This window comes from Pristis pectinata, chromosome 10 (genome assembly GCF_009764475.1).
Source record: "Pristis pectinata isolate sPriPec2 chromosome 10, sPriPec2.1.pri, whole genome shotgun sequence".
Classification (NCBI taxonomy): domain Eukaryota; kingdom Metazoa; phylum Chordata; class Chondrichthyes; order Rhinopristiformes; family Pristidae; genus Pristis; species Pristis pectinata.
Genome location: NC_067414.1, coordinates 99201086 through 99215334, shown reverse-complemented (window position 1 = coordinate 99215334; position 14249 = coordinate 99201086). Strand labels below are relative to the sequence as shown.

The 14249-nt window shown below is 49.6% G+C and overlaps 2 protein-coding genes across 3 annotated transcripts in view; one reads left to right on the top strand and one right to left on the bottom strand.

The window, feature by feature from the left end:
* mea1 (male-enhanced antigen 1) lies at positions 1-4428 on the top strand. The gene is made up of 3 exons (XM_052025263.1): positions 1-317; positions 1248-1344; positions 3775-4428. The coding sequence occupies exons 1-3, from the start codon at positions 90-92 to the stop codon at positions 3927-3929; spliced, it is 480 nt and encodes a 159-aa protein (XP_051881223.1). The 5' UTR covers positions 1-89; the 3' UTR covers positions 3930-4428.
* A 144-nt stretch (positions 4429-4572) lies between these two features.
* ppp2r5d (protein phosphatase 2, regulatory subunit B', delta) overlaps positions 4573-14249 on the bottom strand; it is a 111213-nt gene continuing 101536 nt past the window's right edge. The window contains exons 16-17 of one of the 2 annotated variants that reach the window (XM_052025261.1): positions 11414-11597; positions 4573-5017 (exon numbers count right to left, since the gene is read on the bottom strand). In XM_052025261.1, coding sequence (XP_051881221.1) covers positions 11460-11597 — 138 coding nt within the window. In that variant the 3' untranslated portion in view covers positions 4573-5017; positions 11414-11459. Of the gene's footprint in view, positions 5018-8046; positions 11598-14249 lie in introns of those variants that run through there. The other variant, XM_052025260.1, reaches the window with a different exon arrangement.

Here is a 14249-nt window from a genome sequence, read left to right as displayed (position 1 = left end):
CCCACCGCCAGGGGGCGGCACGGCAGGCCCATCTTGCCGCCGCCGTGGTCTCGTCGGCCGGAAGTGTGCGGCGGGGCCTGCGGCCGTGGATGGAAGTCGGGGCCCGGACCATGAGCCCGGAGCGAGTGTTACCCGAGCCCGAGGCCGAGGCCGAGGGGCAGGGCCCGGCCGCCTGGAGCAGCGAGGAGGAGGAGGAGGAGGAACCGCTCCCCGAGGCGGAGGCGGAGGCGGCCGCCGGGTACCGGTACCTGCCGCTGGAGCAGGAGCCCGGGGCCGCCCCCGGACACCCCGAGCCCGACATCGGGGAGCGGCTGCAGGTGGGGCCGGGGGCCGGGGGCCGGGGGTCGGGGGGCGAAGGTCGGCGGTCGGCGGGTCAGTTGGGGTGGAGGGAGCGGGGGTCGAGGTCAGGAGGGGCCGGGGGGGTGTCGGGGGGACGGGACTGCCCCCCCCCCCCCCCCCCCTGGCGGCTGCTCCCTCCCGGGCTCCGTGTCGGGGCTGAGCCGGTCGGTCCTGCACCGGCCCGCGGGGACCCGGCGGTTCCCCCCCCCCCCCGCAGGGCGAGGCTGGGGGACCGGGGGGGGGAGCCGCCGGGGTCGGGGCCGGGGTCGGGGCACCGTGGGCCTCAGCCCCACAGGCTGGGGGTGTCCCTGCGGGCGGAGAGAACCACAGAAACAGGCCACTCGGCCCCTCTAGTCTGTGCCGACACTTCCCTCGGCTGGTCCCATGGAGCTGCCCCCAGCCCATTACCCCTCCGGACCGCTCCCGTCCGTGTCTCTGCCCAACTTACCCTCCAAACTCCAGCGAGCCCGCATTTACCGCATCAGGTGGCGGCTCGTTCCACACTCCCACCGCGCTGAGTGAAGATGTTCCCCCAAACCTTTCCCCCCTCACCCTAAAGCCACGTCCTCTCGTACTTATCTCCCCTAATCTCGGTGGAAGGAGCCTACTCGCATTAACTCTGTCTCTGCCCCTCATCATTTCGTAAACCTCTGTCAAATCTCCCCTCATTCTTCTCCGCTCCAAGGAATAAAGTCCTAACCTGCTCAATCTTTCCCTGTAACTCAACTCCTGAAGCCCCGGCAACATTCTCACCGAGAGAGCAGAGGGTTACAGGGAACAGCTCGAGTAGACCATTAACGTTGCCGTGAAATGGCTCGAACGTCGGGAGGACGCTGGAGAACGTGTCCTGGGTGCTGGTGCCCCGTGGAATTGCGACTGTCGGTTGACTTTGTCCGTGGTGTTTGCAGGAATTGCGTCTTTACTTGCCTGAGGCACCAGTCGACAGTGAGGAGGAGGAGGCGGCTTCAGAACACGGCAGCCAGCAGTCTATCCCGATGGATCCGGGTAAGAAGAAGGGAGAGGATGTGGTGTGGGAGGGAGGGCACAGCCGGGTAATTGAGAGGGGAGGGAGGATGGAATTCTTCCACAGAATTAACTGAGAAGGGGTGGTGGGCAAAGGGGTGGGCCCAAGTAGTGAAGAGGGAGAGTGGGAAGTGGGTGGTGGGGTTGGTGCAGGAGAAGGGGCCAGGTAATCATGAAGGGGTTAAGATGGACTCAGGTCATTGAAGGGGATGGGATTTGAGTAAAGGCAGTGTAAAATAGAGGGCACAGTTCAGAAAGAGGCACAGGAACAGAGGGATCGGGAGGTATGAGCACTGAGTGCGCAGGGCAGCTCAACGAAGTAGTTTGAAGGCACAGTTCCCTGTGCATATAAACAGGCAGTGAGTGCAGGAGTAAGGAAGTCAGGGAGAGCCTTTATGGGCACTTGTTTGGCCACAACTTGAACCCTGTCCTCTGTTCTGGGCACCAGGAAAGGTGAGAAGGTTTTGTTGGAGAAGAGATCTACAGAAATGATTTTGGGGATGGGGGACTGAAGTTAATGTGGCCAACTGGAGAAGCTGGGGGTGTTGTCCTTGAGAACAAGGGGGGTTGGAGGGAGATCCTAACAGATATTTAACATCATGGAGTTTATTAAGAGAAAAGGTTGGTGGACGTCTCAAAGACCACTTGAATGTAGGAGAAAGGTGATTGGTAAATAAACTAAAAGTAACATCAGCAACATTTGCTCGACGCAGGTTAGAGCCTGGAATACACTGCTCGGGTTAGTGGGGGTGTTCAGAAGGCATCTGTTCAAGTATCTGAATGGAAAGAACTTGGAGGGTCCTGGGGAGAGGGCAGGAAGTGGGACCTGCAGGATGGTTCGTACAGAGACCCGGCATGGGCTCAAAGGGCTGAGCACTGACTGCTTCAGGTGGGAGTGTGTTTGGGTGCTTGGATGGTGGGAGTGGAGAGGTAAAAGGGCAGGTGTTGTGTCTCCTGCCAGTGAGAAGGGAAATGAGTCTTGGTGGAGACAGAAGAGGCAGCCGCAGAGGGAACGTTCCCCGTGAGATGCTGAAGGGGAGATGATGGCGGTTGCTGCAATCACATTTAAGGTGGAAGATGGTGATGCATTGGGTGGGCAGGGTGGGGAAACCATGTGCTTGCTCTAGATGGGCGGGGATCCCCAGAAATAGGAACAGATGTGGTGAGCACCCTGTCAACGGTGGAGGGGACGCCATAGTTAAGGAAAAACGAAGTCATCTCACACTGGTGTAGAAGGTTCATCATCAGCACAGGTACAACGCAGAAACTGGGAAAATGGAACGGATCCCTACAGGAAGCAGAGTGACAGGAGGTGTAGTCAAGATAACTGCGGGTGTGGGCTTGTTCTGAGTATTGTCACTAACCTATCCCTGAGGAGGAGACGTGTCAAGAAAGGCTTTCCCCAAGGTGGGCGAATCCACAACCAGAGGGTATAGGTTTAAGGTGGGCAGGGAAAGATTTGAAAGGGACCTGAGGGGCAACTTTTTACACCTAGAGGGTGGCCAGTATATGGAACAAGCTGCCAGTGGAAGTGGTAGAGGTGGGTACAGTTACGACATTTAAAAAGCACTTGGACAGGTCCACAGATGGGAAAGGTTTCGAGGGACATGCGCCAAATGCAACTAGTTCAGGAAGGCAACTTGGTCGGCATGGATGAGTTGGGCCAGAGGGCCTGCTCCTGTGCTGCGTAGCTCTGAGAGTCAGATGGACCACGTGAAAGTGAGAACGGGCTGGAAATTGGCAGAAAAAGTTCTGTTTGAGTGCAGGAAGTGGCACTGAAAGTGTCCTGGGAATAGAGGTGAGGTGTTGGGGCTGAGCAGGACTGAAACACAAACTGTTCCATATCCCAGAGAGATGCTCATAGCTTGGGCCCACAAGTTCCCGAAGGGAGTGAGTTAGTGAGAATGATAAAGGTCAGGCACGGAGGTGGCGCTGGGGGTAGTGGATAAGTCTCCTCAAGGAAGGAGGAAAAGCCTATTTCTTGTTCCACCAAACTTATTTTCTATCTTGACTCTCTGCTTGCTTGTTGTCCGGTCGCTCTCTCCTTACATCTGTGACACCTAATGCCTCCTGCCACTTAGACAGTTTCCTCATCCCAACTGCCTCATCACCACCAAGGACCTCCAGCCACAGCGGACGGTCCAGTGGATCGCACATTCTTTGAGAATTTTGTAATGCTGTAAATGCTTGCCATTGTGTACCTTGCGGCAAACATCTTAATCTATTTTCCCAGTCTACCGTGGCCAGTGCACCCCACAGTATAACACAATGGACAATATTTAGGTGCTACTTTCTATTTCCCCCTGAAATGTGGCCACAGGAAGGGTGAGGACTGGGGTGGAGCTTTGGGAAGACATTCTCTCTCAGAAGGGGTGTTCAGGGCTCCAGTTTATTACTTCCTTTCTCTTCCAGAGCACGTGGAGTTGGTGAAGAGGACCATGGCTGCAATCAAGTTTCCCAGCCTAGGGGTTCCAGCCTGGGCCCAAGAAATCTCCGATGAGCAGTGGCAGTCTGTTGTCCGACAGACGATTGAAAGTAGGCGGTCAGTGGTGGCAGCCAAGGAGTAACCCCGTCTCCAATCAGTGCCCCCTTCTCCACCCCTACATCTTCATCGCAGGGAAACGGACCGTTCTGGGGGAGTTAGGGAGCTTCCAGTTTGAGGTAGAGGCTGGGAGGAGCCCTCGTATCCACAGTGTTTCCCAGCCCAGCTGGTGGAATGGTAGCGGCTTTTGGGACCCAGGGAGCTTCGTGATGCTGGAAGGCTGAATCTGCTCCTGGGGAGGTTCTGAGATACAGAAGTTGATGTTGCCTCAGGCTCCACCCTTCCAAGGGTATGGAATCCAATTTCATCAACCCTCTGCCCCTGTGGGACATGGAGGGCTCCTGATGAGGGTTTCTCCCCTCCCACCCAATACATGCTCCTTTCATGGTTAAAGAACAGCCACAAACCTCTCCTTTAAGAGACCCAGTTTATTTTTCTTCTGTACATAGATGAACATCTGTACAAAATGACATTTCGATACTATGTAATGCTCTACCTAAAATAAAGTACAACATATGTACAAATTAACTGTAAGCAGCTTAATAGTGTCAGTGAGAAAGTTAGAGACATTTCACTTCAGGTAGCCCCCCCGCCATCCCGAGAGTACACCAGTAGTTTTACATGAAATGTATTTACAGTTAGCTCCCTGCATTTAACCATGAAGTGCTTACTGTGATTGACCCAGCCATGGGCCATTACAACCCCACCCAGTACCATCCCCAGACCGCTTTTCTCGGCTGAGATAACACTGCAGGCTCCTAGTCATTGCCAGTGCTGGAATCAGCAGGCTACCAGTAAACACCAACTTAAAACTCCTAGACTCGCTTAGAACAGTACGTTTACAACACTTAAAGGTCATTGAGTGTTTTTCATTTACAAAGCTTGCTGATCAGCTATGAATGATTGATAGATTTTATTACTGGAAGATACTGATACAGAGGTCCATGTGAGAAAGAATGGTTTCAAAGTCCTACATTAACCCTCACAAGTGTTCCCGGCTTCTGTCACTGGAGGATCCCTGTGCAACAAAATCAGGGGCAGTAATTGGACACTACTGCGCTCCCATCGATTCCTCACTGACGTTTTTGAAGCAATGGTTAACCCTACCGTCCCCTGCAAAAACACAATTAGGCACTAAATTAAATAATTCTGCTCCCTACTGCTCTGCTATTACAAACTGAATGCCAGGACCACATCAGCCCTGGTCTTGGGAACAGTTCCCATGGAATTTTTCATTGGTTGGTGATATCGCTGTGGGATTTGTTTAAGCAGCTGGGTACTTCAGTGCAACAAGAGTCAGTGAGGCAAACCATTAGTTGAGTGCTCTGGGTTATGTTATTTAGTTCTTTGAAGTACTGACATGCTGTTTATACTAGATACCCACCACCATTACTTCAGTAGCTACCTTTGTCTTCTTCTTAGCACTGATATACACTGTTCCAATAGAGTAAGCAGATAGTTCACTGGCACTGAAATGGATATTAGGAATGCGTATGGAAATCTGAAAATAAAACCAGAAAATGCTGGGAACATTCAGCAGGTAACTCTTCCTACAGATGCTGCTTGACTTATGAGTGTTTCCAGCATTTTCTGGTTTTATTAGGAATGGAGGAAACAACTTCACTATAAGCACAGTGAAGTAACTTTCCTCTGCATATCAGGAAATGTTGTCACGACCAGCTCTGTGCTGTACCTGGCAGGGAGGGGGTGCATCCTTCAGCTGGTATTTCAGGTTAGCGAATCCTGGAGTTGCTCCCATACTCAAACCCACACAACAGCATTGGGGTCAAATTTCACCACTAACTGGTCAATGGCACTGGTCCTGACGCAGCTGCTCGGAATTTACAGAATGAGTTGGTCACAGTATCTGAATGGACGGAACAGCCGATCCTATTGCTGCAGAGAAGTTAGTAACCAGTGTGAAAACGGCAGAACTAGAATTTTTCTACACCACAGAGGAAGGGAGGGTGGGGGCTACAGGCTTAACTTAGTGTGAGGATATCCTCCACAGACCGAGACACATACAACATCTGGAACCAGAGCATCGAGCCCAGAATTATATAAAGTGGTGCAGTGTGCTGAAGCAGTATATGCTGGTGGAGCAGTGTGATCTGGCAGGGAAGGAGAGCTTCGAGGAACATGGTGGGGGCTGAATCTACAGTGGCATGCAAAAGTTTGGGCAACCCTGGTCAAAATTTCTGTTACTGTGAATAGTTAAGTGAGTAGAAGATGAACTGATCTCCAAAAGTCATAAAGTTAAAGATGAAACATTCTTTTCAACATTTTAAGCAAGATTAGTGTATTATTTTAGACTGAAAAAAGGAAAGGAGCACCATACAAAATTTTGGGCACCCCAAGAGATTTGAGCTCTCAGATAACTTTTACCAAGGTCTCAGACCTTCATTAGCTTGTTAGGGCTATGGCTTGTTCACAGTCATCGTTTGGAAAGGCCAGGTGATGCAAATTTTAAAGCTTTATAAATACCCTGACTCCTCAAACCTTGTCCCAACAATCAGCAGCCATGGGCTCCTCTAAGCAGCTGCCTAGCTCTCTGAAAATTAAAATAAATGATGCCCACAAAGCAGAAGGCTACAAGAAGATAGCAAAGCGTTTTCAGTTAGCTGTTTCCTCAGTTCGTAATGTAACTAAGAAATGGCAGTTAACAGGAACGGTGGAGGTCAAGTGAGGTCTGGAAGACCAAGAAAACTTTCTGAGAGAACTGCTCGTAGGATTGCTAGAAAGGCAAATCAATACCCCCGTTTGACTGCAAAAGACCTTCAGGAAGATTTAGCAGACTCTAGAGTGGTGGTGCACTGTTCTACTCTGCAGCGACACCTGCACAAATATGACCTTCATGGAAGAGTCATCAGAAGGAAACCTTTCCTGTATCCTCACCACAAAATTCAGCATCAGAATTTTGCAAAGGAATATCTAAACAAGCCTGATGCATTTTGGAAACACGTCCTGTGGACTGATGAAGTTAAAATAGAACTTTTTGGCCGCAATGAGCAAAGGTATGTTTGGAGAAAAAAGGGTGCACAATTTCATGAAAAGAACACCTCTCCAACTGTTAAGCACGGGGGTGGATCATGCTTTGGGCTTGTGTTGCAGCCAGTGGCACGGGGAACATTTCACTGGTAGAGGGAAGAATGAATTCAATTAAATACCAGCAAATTCTGGAAGCAAACATCACACCGTCTGTAAAAAAGCTGAAGATGAAAAGAGGATGGCTTCTACAACAGGATAACGATCCTAAACACACCTCAAAATCCACAATGGACTGCCTCAAGAGGCACAAGCTAAAGGTTTTGCCATGGCCCTCACAGTCCCCCGACCTAATCATCATTGAAAATCTGTGGATAGACCTCAAAAGAGCAGCGCATGCAAGACGGCCCAAGAATCTCACAGAACTAGAAGCCTTTAGCAAGAAGGAATGGGCGAAAATACCTCTAACAAGAATTGAAAGACTCTTAGCTAGCTGCAGAAAGCCTTTACAAGCTGTGATACTTGCCAAAGGGGGTGTTACTAAGTACTGACCACGCAGGGTGCCTAAACTTTTGCTTTGGGCCCTTTTCCTTTTTTTGTTATTTTGAAACTGTAAAAGATGGAAATAAAAAAGTAATCTTGCTTAAAATATTAAAGGAATGTGTCAACTTTAACTTTATACCTTTTGGAAATCAGGTTATCTTTTACTCGCTTAGCTATTCACAGCAACAGAAATTTTGACCGGGGTGCCCAAACTTTTGCATGCCACTGTATGTTGTTAACCACAGAAGTCTGAAGTGAACCTTCCCCATACCAAACTCCTCACTCCCTTCATACAAAATGGAATCAAACTCCACCCACATCCTTAAAGAATCAAAATCAATCACAGGCAACAATCAGCCCCCACTGCTCGAAACGTGGGGACTTTTACAGTTAAAAACGAACCCTTGCAGCACCAAATTTCACTGAGGACATCGATACTTGCTGGATGAAGCAGGTATCACAATAACATACTTACCGAAAGGACGGTGGCCAGACCTGCCAACTCCTAGCATCAACAGCAGTACCACCCTACGCAGTGTCCCAAGATAGCCTGCACTGTCCCAGGTGCATGCATCCAACTTTGGAATGATTAAGAAATAAGCCAGAGCCATACATCAGAGCAGGAGGTCTGTATTGGAGGTTGGGGAGACCTGGATGAGACAGGAGAGCTTTTTTTCCAACTCTCAGTGTTACAACATACAGTACAGATGGGCAACATTGAACAAACGGTCGCTGGACAAGACTGGACCTTAATTTTACATTACAAGACGAGTCAGGAGAACTAATTGACAATCTGTCTATGCACTGGAAATATAACATATTTCTTTAATTCCCAATGAACTTGGGTAAGTCAAGCATTGCATTGGGTGGGGTGAGACTGACCACTGGCAGCTGTGGCAGTTTCAGCTGTGTGACTGGACTCGGAAGCCGAAGGACAGCTCGCACCTCGTTCTGGTCAGAGTGGAACAGGAGAGCTGGAAGCTGAGGAGAGAGGCAGTTGCAGTAACGTGCTGGGGCTACCCTGTGCCAGGTTCATACAGAGGGGCGTATATACAAACAGGTACGTGCGGCCTGACAGTAATTACAAAACTCATGATTCCAATTAAAACAAATTTCCTCTTTGATTTACATCCCAAATTAAACACTGAGCTCCCCTGACCCTGAGACACCGACTCTCCCAGGGTCACAACCACCCCCCAGATGGGTCCCACACCCCAACCAGTTCACCCACACTCCACGCCGCCAGTCCCTGTCCGCCTGTACCTACACCTGGCACCGGTTCACCCATTCTGCAAGACATTTGCCCCCTTGTCCTCCTGTAATCACACCCATGTGCCCACTCTGCAGTTAAGGCTGGGCAATAAATGCCAGCCTTGCCAGTAATGCCCTGATCCTGAAAACAGGTGAAGAAAGAAGTTCCCCGTCCTGTGCTCACCCACTTGCTCCTAGATTGGCATCTGCAACCCCGGAGGTCACTTCCTTCCAGATCCAGTTTTCAAATCACGAAGGTGGGAAACAGGTTTCATTCACATCCTCTGAACATTGAAACCGGACCTTAATTTTACATTACAAGACGAGTCAGGAGAATTAATTGACAATCTGTCTATGCATTGGAGATGTAACATATTTCTTCAATTCCCCATGAACTTGGGTAAGTCAAGCATTGCATTGGGTGGAGTGACACTGACCATTGGCAGCTGTGTGACTGGCTCACCTCCTGGTGGCAGTGGAGCTCGAAGTAGTAACTCAGGACAAGACACTGATCTCTGTGCGCTCCCTGGTGCCCTGACTCATCCAAGTGGGCAGATGAGACTGGATATATCATCCAATGGCTGCAGACCATTCTCAGCACTATGTCTGCCTTCCAGCTCCATGGTCACTGCAACAAACTCATCAAAACACCAGCCTCAATCACTCACTCTGGTCCATGTGGGCCTGGAACCCACAACGTGGTGACTCAAGCAGCTTCTGGAATTTTGTGTCACTGGGGAGCAGTGCAAAGTCCTCAGTGGGTACTGGGGTCAACATGGATACATTCTGGCAGAACAATGATTTCAGACAGCATTTTAATAAACACCTTCTGTATAATGAATGATGACCAGGCTAGAAACGGCCCAGGTCAGGGAGAGAGCCTATCCACCTGGTACCTGCTGACCCAATACCAAAGAGATGAGTGTATTTATTTTCCTGCAGTTGAACGGATGGGTATGCTTGTGGTATAGGCTTGTCCAGGTTACAGAAAGGCAGGACATAGATGAGAAAAGTATCTGACAGCTATTTGTTGACCTGGGAAAAAAGGAGGAAAAAACCAGGAGAAGGGGTTCCCATTGCTGCCTGCCACCAGCCAGTCACCGTCCATGGGACGCTGTACCTGGGAAGAAGTGCGGAGGGAAATGAATCATGGATGTCCATCCTTGGGCGAGGGACTTGGAGAAAAGGACTCCACATCCCCTCTGCCCACAACCTCCCCAAATATAAACCAGAACTCTCATTCAGTTTTAGCAGCTGAAACACAACGCTCCATTTTATTAGCTTCACACGTATGAACAATATTTAGGAAGGTGTTTCACCTTCCTAAATACCACTGCATGCCTGACTGCTGTGGATGAAGTCAACTGCCCTTCTTACTCTCTGCATGCTACCCGGCCCAACCAGCTTGGGAGCTGTACACAGATTATGTCTTCTCTGTTCTACGCCGGGGCTAACTCGGTTACTTAATGAAATGGTCTTTCTCACTTAATACTTTACATGAATCTGTTAAGAAAAGGACATAATACCAAAGCTATTTTTGTTTGGTTAGTGGGACAGGCAGTGCACTATAGCTCGGTAGAAACTTGACCTTCAGTGCAATGCAGCACAATCTACATATCAGGATTGGTCAATAAAATGTGACATTTACGTCCGTTCACATCCGTTAGGGGTCAGCCTGGTATCATGACAGTACAGCACTGCAGGAAGGAAGTTACTGTCCTGCACTGAGCTGTTTAGGTGTTATATTCATATATCCATCATTCATTGAATGTTACATCGCTGTTGATTGCACAAGGAGGGTTAAAAACACACACAGCAGGGAAAGCCACAAATGACAGGGAAATGGACCCAACACCAGGAGTCAAGAAACTGTCACCTTGACAAGTGAAACCACCCACTGTTCAGACAGATTAGCTGCACTACTTGGTGGGGGGATGCAAGACTTACAGACAAATTAAAGCCCCTCTATGCCTAGTTAGTGGATATCAACTGGGGCTGAGCTTGGGCAGAAACCGTGAGCTTCAGCTCCCTCTGTTATTTGGGTGGGATGCCTGCTTGCTGTTCCAGAAAGTGCAGTGTTGGGCAGGGACAGACTGACATCCGATGGCCAACCTCACACGTACAGTGACTGCAGGACACCAAACACCTGTAGAATTAGACCACAACATCAGCAGAGAGGGGAAATCCAAAGAGCACCCAGCTCTGCCAGGCACTCTGTATCAACTGTACAAACCTAGGCTCATCCTTACAGTGATTCCAGTTCCCATGATATGCAGCTCCCCCCTTTAAGGGAGAATGGCCGCTGAGACCACAAAAAGCTCAGAGGTGTCCAGCTGACTGGTCAAAGGGTGCAGGAAGACCACAGCCACTTGGGACAGTGCAGGCTGGACAGAGCCACTCAGGACAATGGACAGTGCGGGCCAGAGACCGGACGAGCTGAGGCTTTCTCTCAGAAACATGCAGCAGTTGTGTTCCACTGCCTTCAGGTACTTGGAGTCTGCTGTCAGCCGTGGCTTTTCGAGAATGCCACAGAAGCCCAACTCACTTCCAGGGCAGACAGAAGCAGACCAAGGTGGTTACTGGGAAAGGTGTCTAAGACCAAGGCAAGAAACAGCAGCAAAGGAGGAAAAACATAAAAGAAGCTGGTTACAAAAGGGAAGGACACAGCTTTACATAAACACTGATCAACAGTTCATTCTATGCTTTACACGACAGACGGTGTCTGCTCACATCCTGGTGCCAGGGGATTGTGAGGGGGGTGTGCAGGTGCTGCACGTCAGAGCGCCTCCTGGTTCGAGCTGAGGAACTCCTCTGGCCGTTTGTGCGCTTCGAGGGCCTTTATAGTGTACACATCCTGGGGCAGGTCGGACTTGCGGCGCAGCAGGGTCTTCTCCTTCTTTATGTCCTTCTTCACCTGTGGGGACAGTTTGGTGGCATCAGATGGGAGCTGGTCACCATTCCTCACCTTAAACCACTCAACTCAGCTTCCCCCCCCCCCCCCACGCCACCCCCACATCTCCCCAAGCCCCCCACCCCACATCTCCCTAACACCCCCCCCACAAACCTTACCACACCCCGTCTCCCCAACACCTCCACCTCCCCCCATCCAATCTCCCCCCACCCACACATCTTACCCCAACCCGCCCACACCCTCACCCCCCTCTCCCCCCACCCCTCCACCTCCCCATCCCATCTCCCCCCACATCTCCCTCCCACACCACCTCTGCACCTACCCCCACCCCATATCCCATCTCCCCCCAAACCCATCTCCCCCCATCCCCATCTTCCCCCCTCCCCCCATCCCTCCCAACCCCTCTCTACACCGGGGCCACAAGTGAATGCCCACCTGTGCACCCTCTAAACAGGAGGCTGCTACCCCGCAGCATGGGACAGAGAACTATTCAATACCACAGTCCTCAGCCCAAGCTTCTCTGTGCCAAACCTAGTCAAATGATGCGACTTATTCTCCCACTACTTCTGCTTCTTTTGCTTGTGTTTGGACCAAGGCTGCAATGAAGTCTGAAGCTGTGGCCATGGTAGAACAAACCACTACAGGGAGTTACAGGTAAGTAAATGCCTGACAGTGGCACCTCCCGTGCCTTTGTGGACGATTGAGTTCAGGCAATTGTACTACTGGGCTAGATTTGACTTTTGATTTGGTATCAGGTTAATTTCCCACATTACTGGGTAGACACCAGTCCTGCTGCTGTACTGGAACAGTGGCTAGAGATGTGCCTCATTCTGAAACAGGTCTACAGCATTAGAATGAGATTATTGTGGACATGGTGGTTATAACATCCACTGCCCTCAGCAGTTTCTTCACTGCTCAGATCAAACTAAACTAGCTGAAGATTCGCTTCTGTGATGATGGGGGGCTCTGGAAGAGACTGACGAACTAATTATCTGGCACTTCAGGCTGTGCTCCAGTCAATTGCAAAGACAAGGCTGAATTGACGAAGAGGTGCTTATGGAGCATTCACTCTGAGCTGTTGGATTGTCCCCGCGCACAATTCATCTGCCTCTGATCCGATCCACAGGTTGTCACATCTCCACCATCAATACAGTGCAACTTTCCTGGTGTGCCGTGCATGAGCTGTACCCTGCTCTACCATTTGCCACTGGTTGGTACACTTTCTGCTGCTCTTCTACACTCGTTGAACTACACACAGTGCAGAGGCTTCACGATAGAGCTGGAGTGAGAAGGGGGGAGGCATGGAGATTGCTGTGGGACAGATGACGGCTCTGCTTGGATGAGCTCTGCTCTTCTGAATCCATTCCATTTAGCACCATGATAGTGCCACATAACATGATGGAGAATACGGCACAGAAATATATCGTTTCTTCCAACCAGTCCATGCCAGCACCTGTGCCTCACTCACCATCCTCCTGTCTTTTCTCATCTACATCACTGGAAACCCCAATTCCTTCTTCCTCATGTATCCAGCCTCCCACATATACATTCCTTTTACTCCAATCATTCCCTGAGAGAGGGAGCCCCAAAGACTCAGTATGTTGGGTAATAAAATTTCTTCTGATATCTCCATTGGATTTCTTGATGACTACCTTATAAATTAGATGGACACCAGTTATACCGTTCATCTAAAGTGGAAAGATTTTTATCCAGTATTCGCACTATCAAAACCATCATCATTTTAACTGGGCCACCACTACCTCACCAGCCTTCTTTTGTCAAGGGAAGAAAACCCAGTCTGTTCACCTTATCCAGATACGCATACCCTCATATTTCTGGTATCACCTTGTAAATCTTCCCTGCACCCCTCCAAACCTTCTGCTTGAACATCAAGGTGGTGAGGACTATTGTGGTACTCCACGTGTGCTCCAAGCTTCGATGTAGGCTTACAATGGCTTTCCTACTTTTCAATTCTATACCTAAGGCCCGCTATTCTTAATCGCTTTGCCAACCTTCAGTGTAACCTTTAATGTGTGTTTTTACTCCAAAGTCCTTCGTCCTTCACCACACCTAGGTTCACACCTTCCAAGTAACAAGTGTCCTCACTATTCTTCCTGACATTTATCTGTATTGTATTTCATTTGCCAACCACCTGCTCTTCTGTGAATTTACTGAAGTCCTCCTGTAATGTGTTGTAGTCCTGCTCAGTACTGACTATTCCACTCAATTCAGCATTGCCTGCTAACTTTGAAGTTGAGTTTGATTCCAGAGACTAAATCATTAGTATAAATTACTGACAGTAGTGGTCCCAGCACTTATTATTGAGGAACACTACTAACCCCACCTTACTCCACTGCTACCTGTTTACTGTCGGTGTTTTGTCTTGAAGCCAGTTAGCAATCCAGTCTGCTTGTCCCCAACTCCACATTTTCTGACCATAGCAATCTAGTCTGGGGTAATTTATTAAAGGCATTTTGAAAATCTAAAGGTAATACCACTACTCTGTGGCTCGTCAAAATAATCAATGGATTGGTTCAAGCAAGATCTTCCCTTTTGAAATCGATGTTATTGTTACACTTTACATCTCCAAACATTCTTCCACTCTCTCCTGAGAGATTCACTTACTTCTCCCACCACCAACCTTCTGGTCCATAA

Bases quoted from the DNA above. Each gene is read 5' to 3' on its own strand.
- mea1 (XM_052025263.1), top strand. From the start codon at position 90: ATGGAAGTCGGGGCCCGGACCATGAGCCCGGAGCGAGTGTTACCCGAG. The intron at 318-1,247 runs GTGGGGCCGGGG...TGGTGTTTGCAG, and splicing joins ACATCGGGGAGCGGCTGCAG to GAATTGCGTCTTTACTTGCC. The intron at 1,345-3,774 runs GTAAGAAGAAGG...TTTCTCTTCCAG, and splicing joins GTCTATCCCGATGGATCCGG to AGCACGTGGAGTTGGTGAAG.